The 27,455-nt window shown below is 45.1% G+C and overlaps 3 protein-coding genes and 1 long non-coding RNA gene across 5 annotated transcripts in view; 2 read left to right on the top strand and 2 right to left on the bottom strand.

Annotated features, from left to right (window-relative positions):
- Positions 1 to 1,083: 1,083 nt before the first annotated feature.
- Positions 1,084 to 17,987, bottom strand: fhl3a (four and a half LIM domains 3a). The gene is made up of 6 exons (XM_049730393.2): positions 17,796 to 17,987; positions 5,215 to 5,439; positions 4,615 to 4,789; positions 3,860 to 4,029; positions 3,600 to 3,786; positions 1,084 to 2,844 (listed from the first exon to the last, which is right to left on the bottom strand). Exons 2-6 carry the CDS (start codon positions 5,368 to 5,370, stop codon positions 2,693 to 2,695), a joined length of 840 nt encoding a protein of 279 aa, XP_049586350.1. The 5' UTR covers positions 5,371 to 5,439; positions 17,796 to 17,987; the 3' UTR covers positions 1,084 to 2,692.
- LOC125975184 (uncharacterized) lies at positions 5,440 to 7,434 on the top strand. The gene is made up of 2 exons (XR_007483897.1): positions 5,440 to 6,515; positions 6,957 to 7,434. It is a non-coding gene; the product is annotated as an uncharacterized lncRNA (long non-coding RNA).
- A 3,374-nt stretch (positions 17,988 to 21,361) lies between the features above and the next one.
- utp11 (UTP11 small subunit processome component) lies at positions 21,362 to 23,167 on the top strand. The gene is made up of 8 exons (XM_049730397.2): positions 21,362 to 21,558; positions 21,775 to 21,836; positions 21,920 to 22,022; positions 22,098 to 22,223; positions 22,382 to 22,475; positions 22,538 to 22,668; positions 22,760 to 22,870; positions 23,002 to 23,167. The coding sequence occupies exons 1-8, from the start codon at positions 21,499 to 21,501 to the stop codon at positions 23,083 to 23,085; spliced, it is 771 nt and encodes a 256-aa protein (XP_049586354.1). The 5' UTR covers positions 21,362 to 21,498; the 3' UTR covers positions 23,086 to 23,167.
- c9h8orf76 (chromosome 9 C8orf76 homolog) overlaps positions 23,145 to 27,455 on the bottom strand; it is a 160,583-nt gene continuing 156,272 nt past the window's right edge. Inside the window, exon 16 of one of the 2 annotated variants that reach the window (XM_049730389.2) lies at positions 23,145 to 23,724. The gene's annotated coding sequence lies outside the window, so the exon portion shown is untranslated. The remainder of the gene's footprint in view (positions 23,725 to 27,455) is intronic. The other variant, XM_049730390.2, reaches the window with a different exon arrangement.

Raw genomic sequence — 27,455 nt, 5'->3', positions numbered from 1 at the left:
AGGAAGCGATTCGTTAAGTTATAAGTTATTAGCCGACACTAATCAGCCATTGTTTATGCTATATTATGTTTGTACGGCGACCTTGAGTGCAGGGGGTCGAGCAGGGTCAAGGGTGCCCGGAATGTCCTTCACTAGCCTTATTGCATAGTTAGTTATGTTTTGTTGTAACTGGACTAAAAAGGTTGATTTGCTAGTATATTTTCACCTTTGTTATGTGCGACAGTACATTCCAGTTCTCGAGACAGTTTTGGAGCTGCAGTGTTGAATGTGTGCAAAAGGAGGCAGCACAATCCACAGTGTTGAACTTGCATGGGGATTTGGACAAGGGACTATGTTCTGAGGACATTGAATACAAATGTCTGCATCCAACACAAAATACGCTCAAGGTTTGCTCATTCACAGTTCAAAAACAAAATTAGGTGGACATCATAACAGGACAGTCCAAAAAGTCCCAAGAACCCATGGAAGAAACTTAACAGTCGCTTTGGAAACGGCAGTTTCTTGATCATTTCAAGGATTCTCACAAAGTTAGCAGGAGACGCTCATTTCTCCCATCAGCACAAAACGGCTAACAGGACGCATCGATGTCCCAAGTTTTTCTTTTTTTTGTAAGCATAGTAGACACATTTGAAGCAACTCCCACTACTTAGTTGCGCTGCTTGGAGCAAAAGTTCTATTCGGGGTGCCGCCAACATACTGAGTGAGGGCCGCTTTTTCCCACTGACCTTTCTTCCTCCTCTTGTCTCGTCTTGTCTTTCCTGCAAAAAGCTGCCCCCCCGAAAGTGTCGAGTCCAGATGTGAACATCCTCCCTCCTCCCTTCCTCCCTCCCTCGCTCGCTCCCACACTTCTAGCACCCCCTCCTCCACCCACCCGAGCTTTCCATTTCCTTTTTTGGTGAAAAAATCTCAAACGGCGGTGGGGAGAGTGCATCTGTTATTCCATGTGTACACCATCGGGGTGGTGAAACAGTCGACTCAGCATAAATATATATTTAGGTGCAAGCTTCTTGTCACTTAGGGCTAGAACGCAAACGTGTTGACCCGCCAAAGTCACCACCATTTCTCAAATGACAAAATATGCAATATAATCCACATGATTTCATTTATTTCCCACACAACATCGTGTTTACAACTAAAACAATGGCTTCTTTTTCCCCATCCAATACAAAAACAAATGCACATTTGCCAACTCTGACTCACCAGCATCAAAGCTGAAATATAGACTATATATCATTGTGTGTGTGTGTGTATTTTTAATACTTTTAAAAAAAGAAATGAATAGGAACAACAAGAATCTCCAAATTTTGTGTGTCAAAGTTTTTGGTTTGTTATTTTGCTTGTCCATATGAAAGTTTTTCTTTTTCTTTAGTGGATATCAATTGTTTGCAAACACGTGGGAAGGCTCAAGTGCTTGCCAAATAGTGATCCCATGTAAGCCTCCAACGCTCACCGCATGTTGCTTAATTATGAGACATTATATATTACATGATCTTTTCCCCCTACAAATACTCAACAAAAATGAACAGATAAAAAAGAAAAGTGAAAAATACAATATATAAAATAAAACCCTAAATATAAAAAACAAATACGTTTTTAAAATAAGGAAAAACTCATGAAAAAAAAATTAAAACGAAACAAAACAGCCTAAAAACCTACACTAGAAACCCTGCCAAATACTGAAATGTACTTAAAAAACGTATATTAAAACACTTCAGAATGATTCACAAAGCTTTTGTCACAGGGTTTTGTTAACTATACATGAAAATATGTGCTGTTTTGGGGGAGCAGAAATAATAATAAAAAAAATAAACGCACAAAATTTGGAGATGCAGCCAGAAATACAACAAAATAAAAATAAAAAGTAAGACATGCATACTCAGCATCTTTTTGACTATAATTGTCAGATGCTAAAAATGTAAAATAGTTAGAAGAAAAAAAAAAAGGGCAAATTGGGGCCAGCAGAGTGAGAAAATACTGAATTTGTATGTTGAAAATATTTTGGACACAATGAGTGAGACTTTTTGGAATGCTGGCTAACCAAAAGTGACACTTGATACTTTCTTATTAAAACAATGCAACCATTTTTTTTTCTTAATACTTTGACAACAATTTGTCCGAATTCCACAAGTCATAGAAATGTTTTTTATCCTTTGAATTCTTCTCTTCTGGCTCACTAGCATCCTACGAGAGACCAATTGATATTACAGGACATGCTTGATTTAAAAAGAATTCCTTGGAAAAATGATGAAGAAAGGTCCACTCATTAAAAACAATTAGTAGAAAATGAAGAATATAAAAAAAAATAGCAAAAAGATTCAGCAATCACATAAAAAAGTGGTTTTGTGCCATGTTTTTGTATTGGTTTTTTTTTTTATGTGCACTCAACATGGTAGCATGATTGTCCAAAAAAGTGCAAAATTAAACTTTTCATAATGTCAACAAACCGCTCAGAATTGTTTTTCTTTAACTGTTAACTTTTGTGTTATTTTTGTGCTCAAATTAGCCCCAGTTGGAATCATTTATTTATTCAAGAAGTTATTTTGATACTAAATATCATACATGTTTTAAAACCCTACACTGTATAAAGTTTGTTGCCTTTGTCGTTTCCCTGTATGACCTTGCTGGGTATAAAAACTTTGGCCATGACACGAGTCGAGTGGAATTCAGAGGGGGGGGGGGACTTTGTGGGTCTTTATAAGCCTTTGTGGCAGTCGCGGCATAAGATGCGCTCACCGTCAGGGAAAAAGCCGGCGCCCACCAGCGACACGGAGCACTGCGTGCACGTGAAGCATGGCTGGTGCCACTGGCGCTCCTCGAACGAGATGTACTTGCCTCCGCCGAAGCCTGGGAAAAGGGCGACACAACAGTCAACATCAGCTACAAGTTAGCGACCTTATGACCTGCCACTAATGTTCGCACTCGGCAGATAAATAGGGAGGACACGGTTACCGGTCAGCAGCTCCGGTTGCTAATAATCGATAAAACACTCGGCCAATGATAACAAAAGACAGACAACCTGCGTAGCAATTAGCAAGCTAGTGATAGCGGATAAAACACCTGGTCAATGCATAGCATTCAGTCAATCGGCTGCTAGCTGGCGAGCTAGCGGCGCAAATTTACAATCAATAAAAACTTTGAAGTGAAAACTTAGAGACGTTTTTCCATTTCATCTGTTTTCCGAGCATCCCAAAGTGAGCGTGACCCACTTTCCGATAAATTTGAAACATCATGTAATCATTTCCTCAGTGTGGAAACTGAGGTCCAGCTCTCCACGGCCACACTCTCGACTTAACACCAGTGGGAAAAGCCATCAGGGAACCTCCGGTCGTTCGGAACGACACGTTTATTTCTGGATGACCGTCCCCCACCGGGGATATGCGTATGAATCCCAAAGGAGAAGTTGCTGTCATGAAGGCAATACAAAGACAACAAGTGCCGGCCGGGTATTACGTGCTGAAGCATGGGGACGATCTAACAAATACTAAAAGCGAAGCTTGCGGCATTTGTGAATATCAGCCGTAAACACCGGCCGGCCGGCCGAGTCCACAAACACGGCCGACCACCAAAGCGGTCGAACTAACAAGAAGAGTCTCTCTCGCCTGTGATGGGTTTGCTGCAGGCCTCGCACTTCTTGGCGTAGAGGCTTCCGAAGCATTTGAGGCAGTAGGGGTTGTCGTCACGCGAGGTGAAGTGCTGGCCGGCCAGCTGCGTTTTACAGCCGCTGCACACAAAACACTCCTTGTGCCAAGGCTCGTCCCGGTACGTCACGCCGCCTTTCGCCAGGGTCTGAGAAGATCCAGGACACAGTAAATGCAAGCGGCACTCAGCTTGGGGTACTTTCTGCGAGGCGACCACGAACCTTTTTACAGCGCGTGCAGCGTGGCGCGAACTTGTCCTCGTAACACGGCACGCAGTAGTGCTCGTCCTTCTCCGGGATGAACGACTTGGAGCCGATGGGCTGCTCGCAGGCGTGGCAGACGAAGCAGCCCTCGTGCCACGTGGAACCCGCGTACTCCAACTTCCTGGTACCTGAGGAGGGGTGGGGGGGAAACATGCCAAATGTGTAGAAGAAAAGCGACTAAACGGGGCATTGGTATCTTTGCGCTCTTTGAAATCATGTGCAGAAATGCTTGAAAAAGCCGGTTTGATTGATTGGAAGTGAAAAGACCACAGGCCGGCTGGCCGCACATACTCTGTTGGAAAGTGGCGGCTGGCCACCGTACAGAATGGATTGAGGCCATTTTTTCCCCCCAATAGTTTGTGTCACTGAATAATCCATCTTCTCCCACTTTGGTACTTGTTTTTTTTTTTATTGATCTTATTTGACTTGCTGCTTAGCCTTACGATGACGCTGCGGTTTTCAGGCCCAGACTGACTGTTTCTTCTCGATCTGTGGAAAACTCGTACGCATGACATGTTGGGAAAATGACAAATCGAAGCGTCACTCTTTGGCAACTACAACGCAAGTTCTAACACAGGGGGTGACCAAAATAGGGTCGGCGGGCCCCATGAGTTCAGCGCTGTTCTGTCATCCGGCCCACCGAGTATTTATATATTCATAGTGGAACCAAAGGCCAGCACTAAATGAGCAAATGACCCCACTTTGACCTTCACCTGGCATGACGATCTTGTCGCACGCGACACACTTGGACGAGAACTCGTTGCAGTAGCAGTCGTTGCAGAGCAGAGCGTCCTCCTGGTTGGTGAAGGGCTCGTCCGCCAGCGAGCGTTCGCAGCGGAAACAGCGGAAGCAGTGCTCATGGTAGTGCCGGTCCTCGTAGAAGAGCTCCTAGGAGGGGAACAAGATCAGGTCGGCATCACCCACGCCACCAATAGCGATCAATCGAAAAGAAATTGTCATTCACGATTGACACTTTCCTAGATGAGATCGATGCCCGGCGAATATTGCGCAGTCACTACGAGCTGCTCCCAATTATAGCCACGTTTCCTGCGGCTGTTTATAACTAGCGCAGGTTCAAAGAAAGCACACGCCATTCGGCAAGCTGTAAATCACCAGCTTCCTGTAGTTAAAACGGGCGTGAATAGGTTTTCCTATGATGGCTCGCCAATGAAAAGAACGCATCTCCAAATAAGGCCAGAATATAGACTCCATCGTCGGGGCAAAAGCGGAAAATGAAATCACCGCTACGGGAGGGATACGAGGAGCCGAGTCAGTTAGCGGCTAGTTAGAAAGTAACCGGAGGGCTCGCTCACCCGGGCGTCGTGGGCGATCAGCTCCTTGCACTCGTCGCACGTGTTGGAGAAGAGGCTGTCGTAGCACGGGATGCAGTAAGGGGTCTCGTCCGACTGGATGTACTTGCGACCGTACAAGGACTCCTTGCAGTTGTCGCAGTCGAAGCGGTCGGCCATGGCGGCAGGCGCTCGCTCGCTCGCTCGATCACTCGGTCTGTGGGTCGCTCGCTCGCTCGGGTTGTCAGCCTGACGTGAGAAAGACAGGAAAGCGGGAATATTGATCAGAGAAAATGACAACGTCGAGGACATGACATCATAAAGCGGATTCACTAAGTCATAAAGGGAGTCCAACGGATCGCCACCCTCTGACTTCTTTACGGGTCACGACTCCCCCGGTTTGAAACAGTCCATCTTGTCAGCATGTAACACGGGAGCAGCACTAAGGACACGCCGAGCCAGCCAGCGAGCGGAACAATGGCGGCCGGCGACAACAGTATCGGCTTGCCTAAACATGACGGCACCGCTGGAGCGAAGCCCGGCGATAAGCGATGCCGCCGACCCTCCGCAGGTTGGGGCCGTTCCCACTGCAGGCAGGACTGGAAATGATGACCTCACTTCTGGGTAAGACAAGTAGTGTCAGGCTGGATTTACACTGCAGATTGGAAGTGAGTTGCCAGCACTGCCAGCAGCTATGTACAGTATGTGCTTGCCAGATATGAAAAGAAAGGAGGCGCGAGCTGGAAAGGGTGCTGACAACTCCCTGACATATTTTTTTTTTCTTTTTAAGCTAATAAGGCTACTGATATTGTTCTCATTTAATAGCATGAAAAAGTCTTACAGTGGAACCTCTACATGAAACAGAATCAATGCAGTGATAAAGAAAAAAAAATACAATTTATTTTGAAAGTGGGATTGAGAACCAAAAAAATATTGCAACAACCCGCTGTCATTAAAAGTAAGACAATTTACACTTTTGATATTTTATTAAGAAACACTGCCTTGTGGCACCCGGGCCTTGACTTTGATAGCGGTGCTCTACAACTTTCAAATGGTACAAATGGACAGGAAGTCTATCAAGATACGTTTTGGTGTTGAAAGACTATTTTCCACTCATGACACCCGATGTACGGGAAGTGGAAAGGCCCAATAAGGCTGGCTTATTTCTTGGCCAGAAAGCCTCAGCTTGTTTTTGTAGGCTTCCCGGAGAGACGCGGCTCTGAGCGAGAATAACAAACAATCACGTCCGATGAAGTATCTGTCAAGTCGCCGGAGCAACCGATGGCAAGATCTCGGGCGGAGATCACCGAGCCCGATAGGTAAAGGTGCGTTACTTCAGAAGCAACAAAAGGGCTTGTTTTGACCTGTTCCCATTTTGGGTTGGACTGGCCAACGCTGGGGTTAAATGAACTCCCGATGGCACGAAAACAGAGAGCGAGGAGGCGGGGGGGAGCATGACGTGGGTTCAGTGACCCTTGAGGCGCTGGATCTGGGTCACGGTGAACTCCAGAATCCAGGCAGGCCTCCCAGGGTTTTTTGGATCTCTCGCTACTACTGTATATGCGCAAGCTTCCCGGCAACGCTCCATCTTCCGTCGCTGACTCAGAACCTCGGAGCGGGTCAGGAACGTTGCTAAATACCAGAGCCGTGACCGGTTTCCCAAGTAATCGGAGCTGAGGAGTCCACGCGAGACGACACGCCGAGTTTAATTGCAGCATTGCAGCGAGCTAAACGGGGCTCGGGACCAAGAATTCCTTTCTTTGCAGTGATTCCCGCCAGAGTTCATCCGAGACGGAAAGTCAAATATTGAGCGAGCGCAGCTATATGGGTCAGCGGGACTGGCTGTTGAGATGCTTTTCTTTTCCTTCAAGTGGATCCACATCGATTGGATGAATGTGAAGACAGAAGAACTCCAAAAACAAATCATTCATATTCCAAGAATTAAAAAATAATCCGAATATTGTGCAGACTGATGGGGGCGCATAAAACAAAAAATTGAAATTCAAAAATAGACTTGACTTCCCCTTGAAATAATCATGCAACTAAAATGGATTGGATGTCAAAATTAAAATCACTTTTACATCTAAATAAATGTGTACAAAGTGTTCAAAGATTATATGTATTGGACTAGAAAGTGAAATACAACTGAACTGTATCAAATATGTCGTACATGAAAGTAGCCTAAATGTGACTAGGGGGGAAAAAAAAAAGCTTACATGGATGAATAAGAAACTAGAAAACTTGTGTGATTGTATTTCTTGGAAAGATTGTACATGTATTTAACTGGAGCACAGGTGTGAATCCCCAAATTTGCATCCAGCAAGCAAAGGGTCAGACTCCACCCCTCTAGCGCAAATCCCTGTGCTTTGCCTTTTTGCCATCGAGAGAGCCGATACAGTGGAGTGTGTGTGCGCAGTGCAGTGCAGTGGCTTTGTTTTCCCAGGCAGGACTCAGTCATGCCTGTTGCGGTCAAGAGGATCTCTCTGTTGATACAACACAACACGCTGTCTGTCCCATGCTTTGTCTAGTCTTTATAAAACAACTTTTATTTTGATTCAACAGGAAGGGGGAGGAGGAATGAGCAGCCAGGCTTTTTTTCCTGCAGGGAATAAACACATTTGGAATCAAACGGAGCGTAAAAAGAGTTTGGGCTGCTGGGGATTAGCCGGACCGGACCGGACCGGACCGGACCCGGACAGAGCGTACCGAGTCTCCCGGCGACAGTCTCCCCATTGGCCCTGAACTTTCCCTCGTTTGCCAATCGGGAAGGGATTTCACCCACTAGACTGAGCCGCCGGCCTTGGCATTCCTCGTCTATCTTACGGACGGATATTTGAAAACAAATAAAAAGCCGGGAAGTCGCAAGGTTCACGGCTAAATTAAAGAGTCGCGAGGAAGGAATAACACGCTGAGGCTTTTTGGTTTTGCACAAGCCGCAGCGGCGAGGCCAAAGTGCAACATGTGCTTAAGGCGAAAGGAAGGCCACAGACTCAAAACACGGCACGGCACGACGCATGGGTGTGCCGGATGAATTTCACCACCTGGCGTAAACAAAGCAAGGCCGCTGAAGAGCTCAATGCTAGTACCTGCGCAAATTTCATACCATTACTGGAATGCCATTCTGCCTTGACAAAAGTTTCATGATCGCCGCCACATTGCCAAATAGAAATAAACACAATGCCCAGAAATACTCCAGGGAGGGTCACACACGGGCACAATTATGTGTCGTATGAGTAAAAGAGTCACTTGGCCATCAAAGATCATTTCCGGATTAAAGCCATACACACGCAAAGTCACAAATAGTACCGTAGAATGAGAAATTAGAAATAAATCAAATTCAATGAAGCAATTAAAATAAAATAAACATTCAATAAAAAATGACATTAAAAAATGAATTCAATACAAATTCAATGAAATAAAAATGTGTTCAACATGACATGACAAGATGATAAGATGATTAATGCAATAGGTTCTCTTATCAGTTACATACAATCATCTTCACCTTGCACAAGAGAAATAAACAGAACGACGAGAAACAATTGCCCTGGGCAAATCATTCCAAAACAGGCTGAAGCCCGTGAGTGCAAGTTCCACCTTAATTCATGATAATTACAGCAATGCAATCATTCCCTGTCACTTATTCAGAGCAGACAATAAAAAACTACAACACAACAAATGACTCGATCCGAGGCACGTCGGAATCTTTTGCTGCCTTCAAAGACAAACTCTGCACAAAGAACCAGCGAGGAAATCTCAGTGGGAGGAAAGTGAGCACCAGGAAACCCAAGCCGGGCACCGTCGGAGGTAAATCAAGTCTGAAGCCAGAGCTTTAACCCCAAGGCGGCTCTTAAATCAAACGTGGATGAAAAGGAACAGAGAAGAAGGATAAACACGTCCCATCACTTGGCGCGCTTGTCCGCTGCCTGGACATCTTCCAGAACACAATCCAGCTTCTTTGGCTGACTAGAAAGTTCAGATCTGGACATGGGACTATATCATTTGAGGCTTTTTGAGTTGAGCGCATGAAAAAATAAAGAATGATGTCAACCCCCCCTTCCCCCACACGGTTTACGTGTTGCTTCCTCTCAAGGCAAAGAATGGAGATATTCATTCCTTGATGAGCGTGGAGATGTTCCACGCGCTGACGAATGGGAAAAGTCAAGTACGCCAATTGCACCAGAAGATCTTAATGCTTCGTAACGTGTGTTTATGACTCACTGTCCGAGGGATTAGGTGGATATTATTTTTCGGGACAGAGCAGGATGAGGGAGCGCGGTCCTCGGCGTGACAAATGGCGTGCAGGAACCAACACTCAAAGCCACCTCCGAAAATGAGTCAAACGTACTCCGTCGTCCAGTTTATTTGACAGAAAGCGTATATCGCCAGATGAGGAAATTTGACACGAGGGAGAAATTATTCATCAATGTGTTTTGATTTCAATGGTCAGCCATGGTTGCGCTTGGACTAATGCTAATGCTAACGGAACAAAACCACTTGGATATTCACAAAAAACAGATGACAGCAATGTTTTGAAATCACCAGAAATATTCAATCCGCTTGTTCGCGCTGAAGCTCAAACCGCCGACTGTCGCTACAAAGTGCCGACATCGCAAACAGGAAAGAAAATGGCCGCCTGAGGTTGTAAAACGCCACAGCGTCCTTTGTAATTTGCTCCGTGAGCCATGTCCTCGGGCTTGTGCCATCCGACATACTTTTAACTGACTTGACAGAAGTGAATTTCCAAAAGAAATATGGTTCATTCCATAATTAGTGGACATTTCAGACAACTTGAGAGACAGAACAGAAAAGTGAGATATCATGACTCAGCAGAAATGACACATATAGAAGAAGATATGTCTTTTAAACCAAACATTTCTTCCAAAAATAATGCCGATAAACAAGTATCCAGAAGACAAATCGCATAGCGCTCATTTAGTTCTACGTGGAATGAGTCCATTTGTCATAATCCCGCTTCACCCCGAGACTCAATTTCAAAGCCCCGAGACTCAATTTCAAAGTATAACAATCACGGCGGCCTCCAAATCATACAGTTCCTGTCAAACCACCATGAAGCAAGTTTGAAGATGCGTGGAATGAACGTGAATTTATTTTTACACCGGCTGCATTTTTGCCCTACATTTGTCTTCCTTTGAGTTTAAATTTTTTTTTTTTTTTTAAAATGCTGCCATGCATTAGTGCCTGACATCTGGTTTGCATTGAAGAAACTATGCAGCGGACTCCTGTGTGCCTTCCACTTATTCGGAGAGCCACTGCCTGGAGAATGCAAGGTTGTCCCTCCCCGTTTCCTGGTATATGTTTAGATGACAACAGAAGGAGCGACGAGAGGGCGAGAAAAGACGTTGGGAATCTGAAAAGCAGAACACCGGGGATGGATGATTTTGACAGCTCGCTGGCTCGCTAACTGCTCCACTGGACCTACTTTGGGATGGTAAACACACGAGGACGCGTCGCTTCCTAACAAGTAGGACGGCGTAAAGCTGTCAGGGCAAATATATGCTAGCACTGAGCTGAAATGGAAAATGGCTGTAAAAGTAGTGAGAGTTACATTTCGACAAATTTGGCTCGCTACTGCTATCGGAATAAACCGAGGACGTTTTTATTTATATTTCTTTTAAATCTGAGGATCCAGTTGTTTTTTAGATGCTTTACGAGGACAACATTTTTCAATTGTTTTGAAGTGGGCATAGTAAGACACTATGAGATCCGCTGGGTGAAGATCCAAAGCCACTTTCAAGCGTCGTAGGGATTTGTGTATAAGACTAGAAATAGGGGTGTGCCAAATGTTTCCAGAATTCAAAGTACAACTCCAAAGCAGCTAATGACTTGGCAGCTCAGAAAGTTCCAGAGCAAAAGAGCCACTTTGATCCAAGAGTTGATTCACCATCACGCTCGATGGTGATAAGAAAGCCGCCGGACATCAAGGCTAACTGCAAGGCTGGACGGACCGGTGCTCTTCTGTTGCAGAGTCAGCACAAAAATAGGCCCGGACGTAGAGGGGGTCTCAAAGAGCCGCCGACTCAGCGCTCTGACCCGCGTAGGGCGCATACACCCACACGACTGCTTGCAATTACTTGTGGCTCGTGGCTGCGCTGACCTTGAAGGTTAATGCCGACGCAAGAATTTATTTACAAAGCCAACATTACCACTTAGGTGTTAGCGGCAAAGCTCTTTTCGAATGCCGGATTTGTTCATTTGAAAAATCAAATGAGAAATGCAGTGAGTCCCAGTTTGCTAATAAGTGAGCTCAATCTCTCATTTTCCTCTTAACCTCGACGAAGGGTTCACAAAAAGAGACATCAAGTCATTGTTGGCCCAGAAATCCGCCAAGTCACCTGCCAAAATGCGCAGCTAACAGGATGATGATCCTCAAAGTCATTTCCAGTACATTTGGGTCATACAAACCTCGCAGGCACATCACCGCGGCAACGTGCAAACACCGTCCTCACACCGCACCATCATAAACTCCTTCGCCGGTGACGTTGGCCGCTCGTTACACAGCGAGGCGCTTGGCCCGCCGTTTTACGCGGGATGCCGTGGCCGTGCGCAAACGTGCCAGAAAAAACACAGCGGCGCATTTAGCAACACATGCCGAAACATATTCAGGGAATCGGGTCGGACTGCAGACGCGTAAAAGTGTCACTTTAGCAAGACGGACTGTTAAACATAATACATTTTTGTGGCGCAAAGGGTCAAATCTTTTAAGATGAACTCCCCCTGTGGACCACTTCCAAATCATTGCGATAAAACGCAAAAGATTTGCTGTAGGAAGTCAAACCGAAAACATTTTATCCGGGGCGTCAATGACTAATTGATGCTAATTGCGGCATGTGCCATGAATGAATAGTGACCGAGGCTTTACTGTAACACTTCAAAAGCTCTGGCAAGCACGTGAACACACAAAGGCTGTCGCTGCTTTAAGTAAAAAAACAAACATAGCAGAGCTAACGGTGGACTAAGAGGTTCAAATGAGGAAAGTGCAGACAGACAACAGCTGCATCCACAAGCGGCCACCATTTCTTTCAAGCCACTAATATTTACTATCGCTGGCTTTTCCTACCATGTAATTCTCAAACTCTTTACACCATTGGAAAAAAACGTAAAACAATGATTGAACTAAATACAACAAGACTGTACTTAGATTTCTGAATAAACTAAAAAAAAAAAAAAAAATTGAAGCCACAATAGTATTATTAAGAAAACAAAAATGATACCAGACCTAGATGATGCAGATACACGTTTTGTCCGTGACATATACACACGAGAGAATGAAGCATAAATTGCTGGCTTAGTTGACTCAATCACAAGATTAGGTGGTGACACGGTGGAATATGTAAACATCAAAATGACCTCAAAGTGATTACAGCTATCAAAAAAAGCAAAGCTCCCCTTGGTGGACAATAGATCACGGCGGATTTATCACAAGTTTTCTTGAGGTCTCCGGAGGCACGAGTACTTTGTCGACTTTGCCAAAGCGGAATTGCAATCCATCAGCGCCTTATCTTTCCCATGTCCAGCGCATTTTCTTTATCATGCAAGCATGCAAAACACTATTCGTCTTCCACACCTAATTCATTACCAGTGATAAAATGCAAAAGTCTGTGCTGCCGCTGTTGCTAAAAAATGGGAAGACGGCGTTTAAAAAAAATAAAATACACGCAAAACAGGTGCTTTGGTGAAGACTGATAACGGCACCATTTGAACGCTGGTCCTGTCTCTGGTAGCATACATCTTCTGCCGTATAATAAATGAATAAATATATAAATAAATAAATATTGACTATGTATATGTACTTAAAGCAATATCACAGATGCCTTGATAATCCAAACGCCTGGTCGGCCGGATTGAAGTACGGAATGGGCCCTGTGTGGCCGGCCCACAAGCCATACTTTACTTAGCCCTGAATGATTGCATCGCTAGCTCAACTCCAACACCTCTTTCCTGAAGCATCCATTCCTCCGACCAATCAGCTTGCATTCATTGATTGTCATCATCATGCACGACTTGTCAATCCGGGTCATTTAGCCTCCATTCTTTCTCCGGCGGTAATTAAAGCCCAAAGTCTTTCCACTCGCCATGCGAAAGGGAAGGGATGAGGCGCTGGTGCTGTTGGTTGGGAGGGAGGGAGGGAGGGAGGGAGGGAGGAGGGGGCCCGAATACTTCCAGGGTGAAGTCATGCCGCTTGTGTCATAGACCCTTCTCTCGCTTCGCTTCGCTTTGCTTTGCTCACTGTCTGGCCTTTATTTTACTCATTGATCTCACTTCCACGGCCGGCGTTGGAAGTGGTTCTTTTTTTTTATTTTTGAAGCTGGGATGTTTTGGCCCATTAAAGCAGGGCGGGGGCGGGGGGCAGAATTGCTAACGTATGAAGCAAAGACGTCGAGGTGAAAACAATTCAGTGATGTTTGCCAGACCCTTGAGAGGAATGCGGATCACTGTTTTTTTTTGTGTGTGCGGCATTGATGAAGAAAAACCCACAAAGCAAACATCGAACACGACTCTCGCAATAAGATAACAACAGGAACGTGGCTGAAACACTTTGATTTCTTCTTGCTTAGGTGATTCACTTTCTCTCCTTTCATAAAGCAGCTCATCAAGCCTTCCGATGTTTGCGCATCTGCGCCTTTGTGGCTTTGACAAACAGAATTTAGCAACGGGCGGTTTGCGGCCCGCCGGCCGGCTGGACCTGCGCAATGCAATCTACGAGTGATTACTTTCAGGCAAATGTGGTGACAGCTGCTAAGCGGGCACGCCTCCTCCCGCGCGTCGTTTACTCAGCGAACGCCGCCGTCATTCAAACATTTCCCACTTAGCTTGCAGAAATTCCAGCGACCTTTACCCGTCCCCCAACCCGACACACAAAAAAGAAGCTAGGACATGCTATGTGAAGTTACGGTGAAATACAGCGGCGTTTGACACAACCTGCAAATCACATCGAGCTCGGGATGTTTGCCCACGGAGCCCGCCCGGGGCCTGATTTGCAGAAGTACAAAAACAGGCGCAAACTTGTTGGCGAAGCATGCTAACAAAATAACTTTTTTTTAATGAAATAAAAACTACAATAAAATAAACAAATAATAAATAAAAGAAATAAAAGTGCCAGAAGCGAAGATCCTGAGCTCAGCTGAACAACTTCCTAGCTTCAAGTGTGGAAAGTTGTGAAAAGCTCTCCAGGGTGAAGAGGTGCTACGCACTGCGTAAACTCTGCGGCGCAGGACTTGTATTTGACGTCTGTTCAATTTTTTTCCACCTGACAGTTTGATGACAGACAGGCCTGCGGGCGATAACGACGTTCCCGCCGGGCCGCTCCTCTCCTCTCCTTAAGTCACCCACCCTTTCATATTAGCGCCCACCGGAAGCTAAGAAAATCTCCGTTTAGCTCGTCCCTGTCGCAAATCTGCAAAACACCCATCGCTCCAGGAGCCAAAGTCCTTTTATAGCCACGCCAAGGACACTTTCTGCCATTTATGGAGGCTAAGGCTTGCCTCACACCAAGGTGGGGTGGGGAGGGGACGGCTAGAAATTGGAGAACGGCGGCGCCGACCTGGAAATGATTTCTCTAGGTGCGTACGTCGCTAATTCGCCAGCGACTTGGAGCTTGTCGAAGCACGCCCCTCGCCGCGTACCGTAGCTCAGACAAAAAAGTGAGAGCGCTAACGCCAGAAGCTTGTGAATACTTGACTGAAAGAGCGGCGGCGAAGGGATTCGCCAAGAACACTGCGGCCTAACAAGTCACATTCTGGATCTTGTTTCATCTTGCCGAGCCGCAATTGTACTGTTAGCGAGAGGAATGTTGAAGTTATGCGCGAACAATGACATGGATCTCGTTCAGGAAAGATTGGGCGCTAAAATCCTTGAAAAAGCGAGCCCGCTAAAAAAATGGCCTCGCTTGACCTCATTCATGCGAGAAATTCTCAGCACCTAGCAGTATTTTTCCCCCCATTAGCCATCGGGTGTGCTATGATTAGCCGCAGTCCGCGGTACTATTACGCGTCAAATTACAGGTTGCGTCCGAAAACACTGCTGATTATTTGTAGATTTAGTCTCGCCTGCAGCCAAGTTATTTGTATGGTTTTCCTATGACGACATGATTTGTACTGTTAGCTGCGGACGTGCTGTGCAGATCTGGCTACATGCCTTGTCAGGGCATGAACTTTGTTTGGCCCCTGTCAAACAAATGACGAAAGAAGTGTTTGCTTTTTGCGCAGAGAAACCAGCAAAGTTTGGATATGTATATTATATATATCTATATCTATTGATTACATTCACATAGAAGAACATTCACACGGTGTATCTGGTTTTGATGGGTTGTATGAAAGGGGCTAACGCACACCGATAAAAGCTGGCTCGAAAACAAAGGATGAGCGACAAGTAGACGATTGCCTCATTCCTCAAGGCCAACGTACGGGAAAGCAGTCGCAGCTGACTCATTGACAAGACGGTGAATGGACAGCATTCCCGCGTCCAAACAACATCTGTTCCATATGGGACGGCTGATGGGGAAACACCGATTGGACCCGAGCCATTGGTTAAATGTCTCACATGTGCCGCCGTTGACCGACTGCTAAGCCAATGGAAGCAAAACTAGCAGCGAAGCCGGCTGGCCTTTCGCAGTGCAGCAAAAGGTCGCTTTCTTCGCCCATATTTAACAAGTGTCTATAAATATCATCCATCCAACATTTCCCATAATGTGTCATTCCTAGCGACGTTTCTTTCCAAATGAGCAGCCTTGTAATTACATCCCACCAGGAACTTAATTACAACGCCAGAGCAGTCAGAATTTGTCAACTATATAACGACCATGCTGCTTGAAAATCCAAAGAGAGCAAGCGAGGTTGAGCGGAGTGGGCGGGGCTTATCTCACACGGGGGTGTCCTAAGACCTAAGGCTCGGCGGTAAGAACCCGTAGCACCTGGCCGTGCTCACCCACACAGGAAGTCTGAGGTCACTTGCAGAGAATGCAGACGCACTCCTGCCGCTAGCTAGGCGCCCCCGCAACAATCCGCATCAAAGTATCAGACAATTCATGATTAGATGCAAAGAAGTGGGTGAGAGCTTAGGCAACTTTTAACGTGGATGAAACAGATGTTTTATGTAACATCTCCTCCGTGGCAGTCATTCATGTCACCCATCTCCTTGGTCGAATATTCACTTGTGGGATTGTTGATCGGCGCTCAAGATTTCCGTCTTACGGAGTCAATACGGAACCATTTGCTTTCTAAGCACCTGCAAGCACTTGACTGCTTCTTCTCTTTCGGGACTGCTTTTAAACCGTGCCAAGCCATGAACCGGCCGCCGGCCAGCTAGCTCGCGAGCTATTTGCCATCTGGCTAGCTTCCAGCTAGCACGCAGGGCTGACCCTTGGAAAACTGACAGAATTCTTATGAGCAGCAGAGGAAGAGGAGGCAGACAAACAAACACACACATGACAAAGCTTCCAAGATGCTAAAATGGGATGGGAATGACAACTTTTTGGCAGCCGGGAGGCCATTTTTGCGTGTCCGGCAGTCCCGAGTGGTTGAAAAACAGACTCCAAGGTCTTCAAATATGTACTTTTGTTTCTTCAACAAAGAGCGAGTTTCACAACACACTAACCGTTATAGGTTTGTGACATGAGCAGTTGGTGCTACTAGCTAGCTACTAGTGACCCTAACCCCCCCACCCACCCCATTAAAGGAGCTCCACACACTGTCCACTACGAGTTTTATACATGCACAACATTGAGACAGAAGAAGGAAGGAAGAAAAAGCAAGACTGCGGGAGGAAAAGAAAACATCACGGCTCAGAAGATGTCCAGCCCACTTCACAGGAAGCTTTTCTATTTTTTTTTTTTTCTTCCCTGATGTGCAAGTGCAAATTTGACTAAGCTCTGACATATTATAAGGCCTCATCAAGCCTTGGCATGCCTGCGTCCGCTTTTATTGTGGCCGACGTCACATTATGATGAGTTGTCTAATGAAAAGCATGTTGGACGCTTTGGGATGTTTTTTCTTCTCCTCACTATTGATCACATTGCTTGCCTTTTGGATTAGAAGCATTAAATTGTTCTCCTTATATCCATGACATAATCTTTCACATATGATAGGTTTTCATTTCAAGAAGCAATGAGTATTGTTTGGTTATTAAAATAAGGTGGGGATTTTTTTACCCCCCCTAAATATGAAAATATATATTCTTTAAAGTTAATTATTCAATAAATGTTCTTTTAGGATTAAAAAACTAACTCACGACATATTTTCCTTTTTAATCTCATTTGCTCATCAATCTCATTATCTTTAATGATTTAATAACATCTATGCGCATAATAATAATAATAATATACATTGAATTGAGTGTCAAAGTAACTTCCCAACATTTCTCCCTGAAACTTGATCTTCTTTTAAGAAAAATCAATAACTTCTCATTGATTCCAAAGCAACTAAAAGCAAGGCAAAGGACAATTTATGAGCGAGCATTATTCTCGCAATTGAAGTCATTCCCACTGGAGTTTGAATGAAGCAGACGAGCATGCATGAACTCAAAGTCAACTTGCGCAAGGGTCCCAATATGCAAGAAAAACGGGCTAAATATCGCTCTTTCTTTCCTACCAGGTATGAATCGGGAGCTGACAGCGGGCCACCCGGGTGTCACGTAGCCGCCAGTCGCGCACTGCAGGACCGGCTTGAGCGTGGACGTCACCCGCCTCCGCCTGCTCCTGCTCCTGCTGTTGAAGGAAAGATAAAAATCACTTTGCTCCAACGGAGTGTGTGCTCAACAAAAGTTGCCGGCTACTTTTTTTTTTTTTTTTAACTTTTTACTACTCAGGAAGTGAGTCAGAAGAGCCCGCCCCTTTCTCCCTGTCATTCACCTTCCAAATATGGAAGCACCCCACTCACTCGCTTTCCTCCCACTGTGTGGAGGGAGCAACACAGTCGTGCATTGCAGACAACACACACATGATGTGCAACTGGACATTAGATGAGAAAAACGGGAGAGCTTTTGCCACTGCAAACTCGGACTTCATTGTTGCGTTTATTAACACCTAAGTGCAGTCGCAGAATTTATTCATGCATAATATTTTTGGAATCATTCAATAGCATTGTTTTTAAATCATTCAAAAGCACCTTAAAAAAAAGACATTTTTTGAACGTCTGTGTAGAGGTTTCCTCCAGCCACTAGAGGGCACTTAATCTAGACAATTGCAATTATAATTTGGTGGCTAATTCATGTCTACTGTCTAAACCAAATACTGTCTCTTCTTTTCATCCATAAAATGAATTTCTTTCTTTCCAAACGGTACGACCTTTCACTTCTCTATTATTCGGAAGCTCCGTTTCACTTCTGTCATGACTCAATTGTGCAGAGTCCACCCCCGGCCTGCTCTTGTGTCATCCCATCCGTGCACAAGGAAAGGTACATCATGTTCATTTGATTCATTATCATTAAACACAAAAACACGCTTGAGGGCTGTTGACACAAGGCCCTGCCCCATCTGATAACATTATTGCACACTTAGTCATGACGTGAAATCGTTTGGCACTGTTCCATATCACCGCCGCTGTTTGCGGTCAAGTCGCAAGTCACCGTGACTGGTGAAGGATTTGGAATTGTTTGCAGTGCGTGAGTCACCTAACCTAAGACAACATGAAGACGTTTCAATAAGATACAAAGTGAGCTGAGCCCTGGCTGCCAATTACACTGATATAAAATACCTCCAAACAGCCAACTTTTAATTTATTAGTCGATCCTATGAGGACCAAGCGGACATCTCAGCGTTCTAAGAATCATCAGTCTTGTCAGACACGGTACATTTCAAATAAACCGTCTCTGTTCCAAACAGCGACACGTTGAAGATGGAGGAGTAAAAGCAAAGCGAGCCATCATCGGGAGTGGAAAAAGCAATAAAACGCTCTCAGTCCATTTGGAAGAAGAACATCTATCTCCGTGCACGGTGGGCCTGACTGAGCCTTTTTCTTCAACTTTGGACGGACTCCATTTAGGATTGGAGGAGAATGGGAGCAATTAGATGGTTAAAAGCGGTAAACACAAACTTGTAGCACTATGCGGCTTGAACGGCTGGCAAACAACAAAACGTCCTTCCTCAAGACGTGTCATCGAAACACCGTCATGTGACTTTTATTGCCGAATCCCGATGCCACCCATGACGTCTTCACCGTCGCTTTCAAAACTCAAGCTGAGGAAAGGAGCAGTAATTGTAGACCATTTTTGCTTTGCGACATTTTGTGGTGTTGGAGAAAATCCCACCCAGGGGAACCCGCCGAGCCCAGCGTAACCTGGCGGGCATCGGACCAGCGGCTGGCGACGGCCAATGGGTGTGTGAGTAGCTATTAAAAGACCACAATGTAAATATACTCAAAAGTCAGAGTTGCACTATGATCTTGGATATTACATCATCATTTTTGCAAGCGTGTGAAAATGAGCACATGCGTAAAATTTAACAGGGAGTCAGCCATTTTGTTCAATTCTAGTATGACGGAAGGAGCTCCCAATCCGAAGCAGGTATCCTTGACAAATGGAAACCTAGAGTTTGGAAATTTCTCCCTAACAGCCTTCATTTACTGTAAATGTTCTTTTCAATGAGTCGGGCACTAGCGATAAGACCCAGCCAGACATACCAAAGTCTTGAGCTCACAACACACACTTGCTCCGATCCAACAAACTGTCAACGCTGATATTTCCTCGACGTTCATTAAAGAAAAGCAAACGTCTCTGCGTCTGCATTGTGTTGCTTCCAGTTTTGTCCAATTCAATTTTGGACGTCTTTAGCTGTAAATGGCAGTGAATGACTTCTGTTTGCTAATGACACTCATCCATCTGCTTTGATATGATTTAAAACGTTGCCTACAACTTTCAAGAAAGGTTTATGATGATTCAATTAGCTAGATTTTTTTTGAATGATAGTGAGGGAGACGATAAATACCTTTGATATAATGCTCATTGCGCTAGAACCAAGTGGGGGCTGAAACGTGCACGCAAGGATTCGGGGGTCATTAACAGGCCGGCCGGTCGGCAGTGCTGACGATAAACAAAGCATGTGACATCATATGGAAACACTGATCCCATTCATTGGCCGCAAACATTCTGCACGCTGGGCAAATCTCGCACATGCAACAGACATTCCTCGCGGTTGTTGTGAGATGCCGTTTAAGGAGGCTGGAGGGGGGCTGATTTTGCTGGGATAGCACAAATGGGAGTCTGGGTGAGATGAGCTCATGGTGCCGTTGCGGCAAATAGGAATATAGAATTGCCCCGCCTCCTCCTCACTCTTAGCTCAGATGGATGGATGGACGGATGCAGCATCTTAGAAAGATGTACGTCGTACATATTTATGTTCAATGCCTGCTTGCTGGGTCGTACGCTATTTCATGTTGCTTATGAGAAACACCAGGGCTCATTTGCAACATGAAACATTAGGACTTTAAGAAAGAATAAATAGCAAGTCATGTCAAGTTGTAAACAGAAGAGGGAGGGGCTAATTTCTCAAATTTGCTGTACTATAACGTTTTTTTGGGTTGTGAATTCTACCTTAGTCATATTAATAGTGTGCAGGATTATTTGGAGAAAACTTGGAAAAAGTCCTGTGGAAATTTTAAATGGGCCTGCCACATGTTTCAAATCTGTGCCCGGGCATTTTTAGATTTGTAGAAGATTCGTTGCAGGCTGCGCTTTGCAACTATGTCAACTTGCCGCCCCAACAAATTTTATTACAATAAAAAGTAAGATGACTACGACAAAACTGTTCATATTCACCTTTTGATTAGCTTTTGAAAAGCTCAAAACCAAAGTAAATATTTGAATTGCTGGGTGAACACTACTGCTAAAGTATAAATGAATAATTATTGTGTTGATGCCACTCTTTACTGTCTTCTTTATCGTTATTAGCCTGAATTGTATATAATTATATACTGCTTACGAGTCCAAGCAAAGGACTACAAAACTGTGCACTAGTGACCTCTCTCGCCTTTAATGCGCTACTACATTAAATGCAAACGCTGGCATAAGGTTTTTTTTTAAACAAACACTATTCTGCAGAAAATTTTAGTTTAAAAAATATATACGATATTATTTACCACGTTTCAATCATGATTAGGCGGTCTTAGGACCTGTTTTTCTTTTCTTTTTTCTCGTGTCGAATCTGCGGAAGAGAAATGAGGGGAGCAAATATCACGTGTTCCTCCTTACAGGGAAACAACATGGAGTAGAGCTCACGCTTGGATTTATACAAGTCTAAAATTGTTCATTTAAAAGGGTTTATCTTGTACTAGCAGCTATTTGGAACACTTCTCTAACATGTCGTCGTTCAGGAAAGCGCTGAAATCCCGACAGAGAAACCACCATGAAAGATCTCAGGTGAGCTTTTCGGAGGAGTTTGGGCTTGCTGCTAGCCGACCAAGCTAGCCCGACCTACCTCAAATTTGGTAAACAACACACCATTATGATTTTTTGGGAATTTCACTATCGAAATTTAACTCGCGAGGGACCTCATATCAATCCCATCCAAGAGCACAGTAAGGGTTCTTTCACACGCATCCAAATCGACACAATTAACGTGATTTCTTTCATCAGCCTGAATCTAGGAAGCACTTGGGCTTCCTGGAGAAGAAGAAAGACTACAAAAAACGTGCAGAGTAAGTTCAGTGGAATCCATACACGTTTGAAACAAACAAACAAAACCTCACTGAGCTTCATTTGTTGTGTTGGTTTCTATTAGTGACTACCACAAGAAACAAAACACACTCTTCGCCCTTCGCAAGAAGGCTCTGGAGAAGAACCCGGATGAGTTCTACTACCACATGATCAACTCGCAGCTGAAGGTAACTTGGCAACATTGAACCTCTTACCGTTAGTGTATCCCGTTTGGTTGAGTTCATCATGTGCGCCCTTGACAGGATGGAGCCCACGTGTCCAAAAAGGGGAAAACAGGACCGGAGTCTGAGATGACGGAGGAGCAGAAGAAAGTGATGAGGACGCAAGACATAAATTACGTCGAGATGAAGAGGGTGGCAGAAGCGAGGGTAAGTTTCAAAACGACATACAGTACGATGGCCGATGAGAACCAGGAACTCCAAGTTACTGGGAAAGCCTCTGAAACAAACCGTAAGATGACAACTTTTTGAACTACAATTCTACCAATCTGTAGGCCGGTAACCTTTTCCTAAAATGTATTTTTCAGAAAATTGAAAGGCTGAAAGGAAGTCTCCATCTTTTGGATGCGGCCAGCAAACAGAAAAACAAGCACACCTTTTTTGTGGATTCCAAAAAAGAAGGTAAACGTAACAAGGAACGTTCTATACGTCCAGGGCTGTTGAGTCTGAATTGAAACTTACAGTGCAGTCGTTCGACCTGGCCAACCACCTGAACACCGTGCCCGAGCTGGTGGATCGAGTGTACAACAGGCCCACGGTGGACACGCTGAGCAACAAAAGCATCCAGGGAGCTGTGGCGCCTGGTAGTCAAAAGGTTTCAGATGTTGTTCATTCCTTTAAAAAAAAAAAAAAAAAAATCCTCCCGTGTTACCGCGCCTTTATGTTCTTCCTCTCGTGCGTTGCAGAGGCTGGCCGAGCAACGCAAGCGTGAGTACAAGCTTCTTTCTCAACGGATTGACCGAGTGAAGAAGTTGTCTGTCATCAGCCAGAAGCTCCAGACGCGCAAGGACCTCCAGGTCATGACTCACAGCAGATCATGTGCACAAATCTGCCATTCATTCAGTTGTTTTTTTTTACATCCATGTAAACACTGTGCAGTATTGAAAAGCGATTATGGTGAAGTGAACATTTTTCATGTTTCCTACAGGATAAATACAAGAAGATCAAAGTTAAGAAAGAGACGCCAAACGCTCCGGCCATCTACAAGTTTGAGACCAAGAGGAAACGCTGACTTGCCACTCAGTTGACCAATTCATTTTTTTGAACAACTCTTTTTTTTTAAATAAATAAATAAATTAAATACTAAACATTGAGATGACTGGCCTGTGATTGGTTGATAAATGTGAGGAATTACATATGAAGGGGGAAAAAAAGGTAGAGGGCAATGTTGTAGCTGTAAGTTGTATTTTGTAACAGTAGATGGCGTCATTGAGCTGCGAGACAATGACGCCTCAAATTGAACGCAGAATGGACACTCATTAGGTACACCTGCATTCTCCATCATATGCGATGGAGAAGCCCCGCAGATGCAAGGTAACCTAAATATTAGAATCCACTTTCAATAAGATATAATTGTACACTACTATAATAATGATATATTAATAAAAACACCCATGATCTTCTGAAGGCAGATTATTGATTGGTCTCTTCTTTTAAATCTCAGAGTGCTGGAGTACCTGAGCCACTGTCTTTACGTTTTTGATGGCTGTAAAATAATGAATTCATCCTGAGGTGCATGTGTTGAGCGTCTACCTGCTACACGGCCTTCGACCAGCGTGAGCTGAAGTCCAGCAGCAGATCGCGGCAGGTGATTGATCGCCACGGTGGCAGCGGCTTCATAAACGTGGCCAATCCATCAAAGTCTCCTCTGCTAGGGAAAGGAGAGCGAGAGAGAGAGAGAGAGAAAGTCAGAAATGTCAGAAGAGCAAGAAGGGAAGCAGAGGCCTCCGTCCAAAAAAGGATCAGGTGAGCCTGTATGCTTGGAAGGGAAAGAGTTACTTTGGGTGACTTCGTTTCCATGACTCTAGCAACAAAATTGATAAGTCATTTTGGGCAATAAGTTATTAAAAAATACAAAAAAAATATAGTACATATATTTTTTTATTAATATTTTAAAAAATAAAATAAACGTGGCCCCCTCCCAAAATATTTCCAACTCTGTTAGCCAACCTCCAGTGAGGTGATACTGAAGGAATGCATGTACGTCTATATCTTTAAAATCAGAAAGTCGCCCATAGCTACCACGGCGTCCCAGCAAAGAGTCCCATGGCTACAGAGGGGGGGGGGGGGGGGGGGGATACTACAATGAAAGGACAGCCTGAGCAGAAACAGTGGCGTGTCTGTGCGGGGAGAGATAGCGAGGGTCCGGAACTACGCACACAGTGTTTTGACCTCCACCCCCTCGGCTTACGGAGGCAGGGCCCGAGGGTCTCCACGCACGCACGCTCTCTCGGGGCAGTGACGTGAGGAAAAGACGTGTTGCATTCTTCTTCTGTGCTTGTGACAACATCAATCATTTGCAATTCATGAGAAAAGTTCACAACTGAAATATAAATCCTGTCGGAGCAGCAGAAGTCTTTTTTTTTTCCATTGGCCACTTGTTGCCGGGCAGATTTGATGGGATTTAGGACAGGCCAATGTCAATCGTTTGATTGTTGTTATGGCCCGCTACAAATGTTGCTAACTCACATTTTCTGCCGCCGCTTTTGTCTCCTCCTCATTCATTTGTCGGCTCTTAGCCGGCAGGGCAGGTCAATGATGGTTAAGCGCAATTAATTGAGTACCAGGATGAAGAAGAGGGGCCGGGCCGGGCCGGGTGGGGTTCGAGTGTGGATTTTGGGGAGGGGGTTAGAATCCTGCAGCCTCCTTTAAAGTTGACGCTGGGTGTCACGGGGCCTTTTGAAGTAATGGATAGAGGGAGAGGAGCTACACAAGCGGAAGAGGAGGGGGACGAGTACCGTGCCAGGGGGAAGACACGACAAGCAAAAAATCTTGACAGGAGCCAGTGACGTGTGTTTTTTTTTTTTTTTCAGGACCGTTTGAATGCATCGTGTGTGTGTGTGTGTGTGTTTAACGCAACGTCTGCCAAGGTTGGGGTTCACCAAACCTTCTTATAAAAGAAAAAAAACGGGGTGCTAATGAGCCCTGGCTGGCGACAAGTACTCCAATTGATTAAATTTGCATGGGAGCCTAAATCATGACGGGGGCCCTCGCTACTCCCCCCCCCCCCCCCCCCCCCCCCTCCCGCCCTTCCTTGCCGCTACACCTCCACATCAGGGGGTAACTCTCTGCAGGGGCAAGGGGCAGCAGCAGGGGTGTGGAAAGTGTACGTGTGTGTGTGTCTGTGTGCGTGTGTGTACGTGTGTGTGTATAGCGCACCCATCTGCCCCGCTATTACTGTCAGGCCATCATTCAGGAAGATGCCAAGCGCGTGCCTTGGGGAGGTGTTCATTAGGTTTTAACTAGCGGATGCGTCCTTGTCTCGCAGCCTCCTTGTGTCATTGTCTCGCTTTGATTGTGTGTGTGTGTGTGGGGGGTGTTTTTGTGTGTGTGTGTGTGGGGGGGGGGTGCAACACATGGGTCCAAGAGCTGCAGTGTTAAGTGTATCCATGTTTATGATGAATACAGAGAACCAATTGGATTGTGTTATTATCTATTTTTATTGTTTTGGACTGCTTTCATTTAATTTGATTTCTCCTTGGCCTTTCTCAGCTTTGTTGGTCAGCCTCATGTTGCCACGGAAACAGCATTGTGGGCGTGACTAACCCATGTTTTTCTTTTTTCCATTTATTTACTGCTTAGCAAGCAAGTGACAGGACCATGAGAATCCAAATGCAAATTTGTTTCAGTAAATTTAAACTGTTGAAAGAAACGCTGTCCGTGGTGCTGATGTCATTGCTGAGGTCTTCTGTTGTTTTTTACGTGCGTAAGACTTGATGGGCGGTGGTGAGGGCTCGGCATTTTCTGTACGGTGCACGCGTGGTTATCCCGGGTGATTGCGGTAATCATACGAGGATGGGAATGCGGGAGGGGGCGGGGGTTAATCAGGATTTGTTCGTTAGTGGCCTGATGAGGGCCGCTGATTGTAATGTGATGCTGACGACCGCAGAGACAAACTGCCAAGAGAATCAGTGTTTTTTTGGGGTTGGTGTTGCCGGGCCTCTTTGGGAACACCACGACGAGAATGTAAACAAACAAGCACTTGTCCGCGCCAAGTTGTCATTGCGGTGGACACAACCAAGCCGGGTAATCGGAATGGCTTGTGGGCGCTTCCAGAAAAAAAAAAAAAAGGGAGGAGGGGGAGGTAAATGTGACCCCATGGTTTATCGTCTCGTCTTGAGAGGGTTGCACCCCCCCTTTTTTCTTTTTTTGCAAAGGGAGGAAAAGAAAAACAGGGGGAGGGATGCCATGGAGACCATTATGGCTGGCTCATCAGCCAAGTCCCTACAAGGGCTGATACAAATTAATTAACCTAATTAGATGCTGTGATTGCGGGTGTGATTATAGGGGCTGGAAGGGGTGGGAGGGGTGGGGCTTGTTTTTTTTTTTTTTGCTGGCAGCCAACGCCGGGGCCATGATGATGATGATGATGATGATGAGCCGTGAGGTGTGGGAGAGGAGCCAAGATGCTGTGCATGGCTAATGAGGAAGCGCTACCTAGCTGAAAACATTCCCACCCTTCATCCCTCCGCTGTTTCATTGTCTTAAACTTTGCGGGACGGTTAAACCATTTTAGTTAGTGGTGCTAAATCGGAGCCACCTAGCATCCTGACAAAAACACGGCCAACGAGAAAAAAAGCAGAGTATAAACACTGCCACTCGAGAAAAGCAATATTCAAATCTCCATCTATTTGTATTGGAAACACAACAAAGGCATCCTTCAGGCCCGAGCCAAACGCATATTTTTTTTTTTTTCTCTTCTTGCCGTCATCAGCAAGTCTGCCGCTCCTAATGAGTTTGAGGAGCGACTCAAAGCGGTGTGTGCGATTGGTCAATACAGCAAAGTCAGAGCGAGAGCAAAGTTGCTCACAAGTGCACTTTGAGGTGACGTGTTGCCCTTCCCCTCGCCTAAAGGATGCCCCCGCACCCCCCACACCTGACCTTCCTCATATGCCTTTTGCAACGAAATGGATACATACGTTTACATTACATGCTTTTTATCCAGTGGGAAAGGTTAACTACAAGCAAAATGGGCAAACGTTACATCAAATTCAATTACTGCAGGGATGAGACGGAATTATGTAAAAAGGAAATTCTAACACTCATTGTGCAGAGAGGGGAAAACAACGGCTCCTTCATCGGCAAAGTGATGCTAAAGCAAAATTAAAGCCGAAAGCAGACATGAAAGGACGGTTGCACCCGTTTTTTATGGTAAATCCTTGAAATGAGTTTGAACATTTTAGGCCATGCTCAGGCCACAATTAATCGTCAACAGATAACATTTCCACCAATAAAGGTTGGTCAAAGCAGTAACACTGGAATTTGACCAAAATGGCTGCTTGAAACCAAAATGGTTGACTTTTTCCTGCATCCTTATTGTTTACAACGTGACAACGGCAAAAACAAAAACCATTAGCGGCAAAAAGACAATTCATCCAAAAC

This window comes from Syngnathus scovelli, chromosome 9, assembly GCF_024217435.2.
Source record: "Syngnathus scovelli strain Florida chromosome 9, RoL_Ssco_1.2, whole genome shotgun sequence".
Lineage (NCBI taxonomy): Eukaryota > Metazoa > Chordata > Actinopteri > Syngnathiformes > Syngnathidae > Syngnathus > Syngnathus scovelli.
Note: the sequence above shows the minus strand (reverse complement) of the source record. Positions and strands in the feature narration are given on the sequence as shown.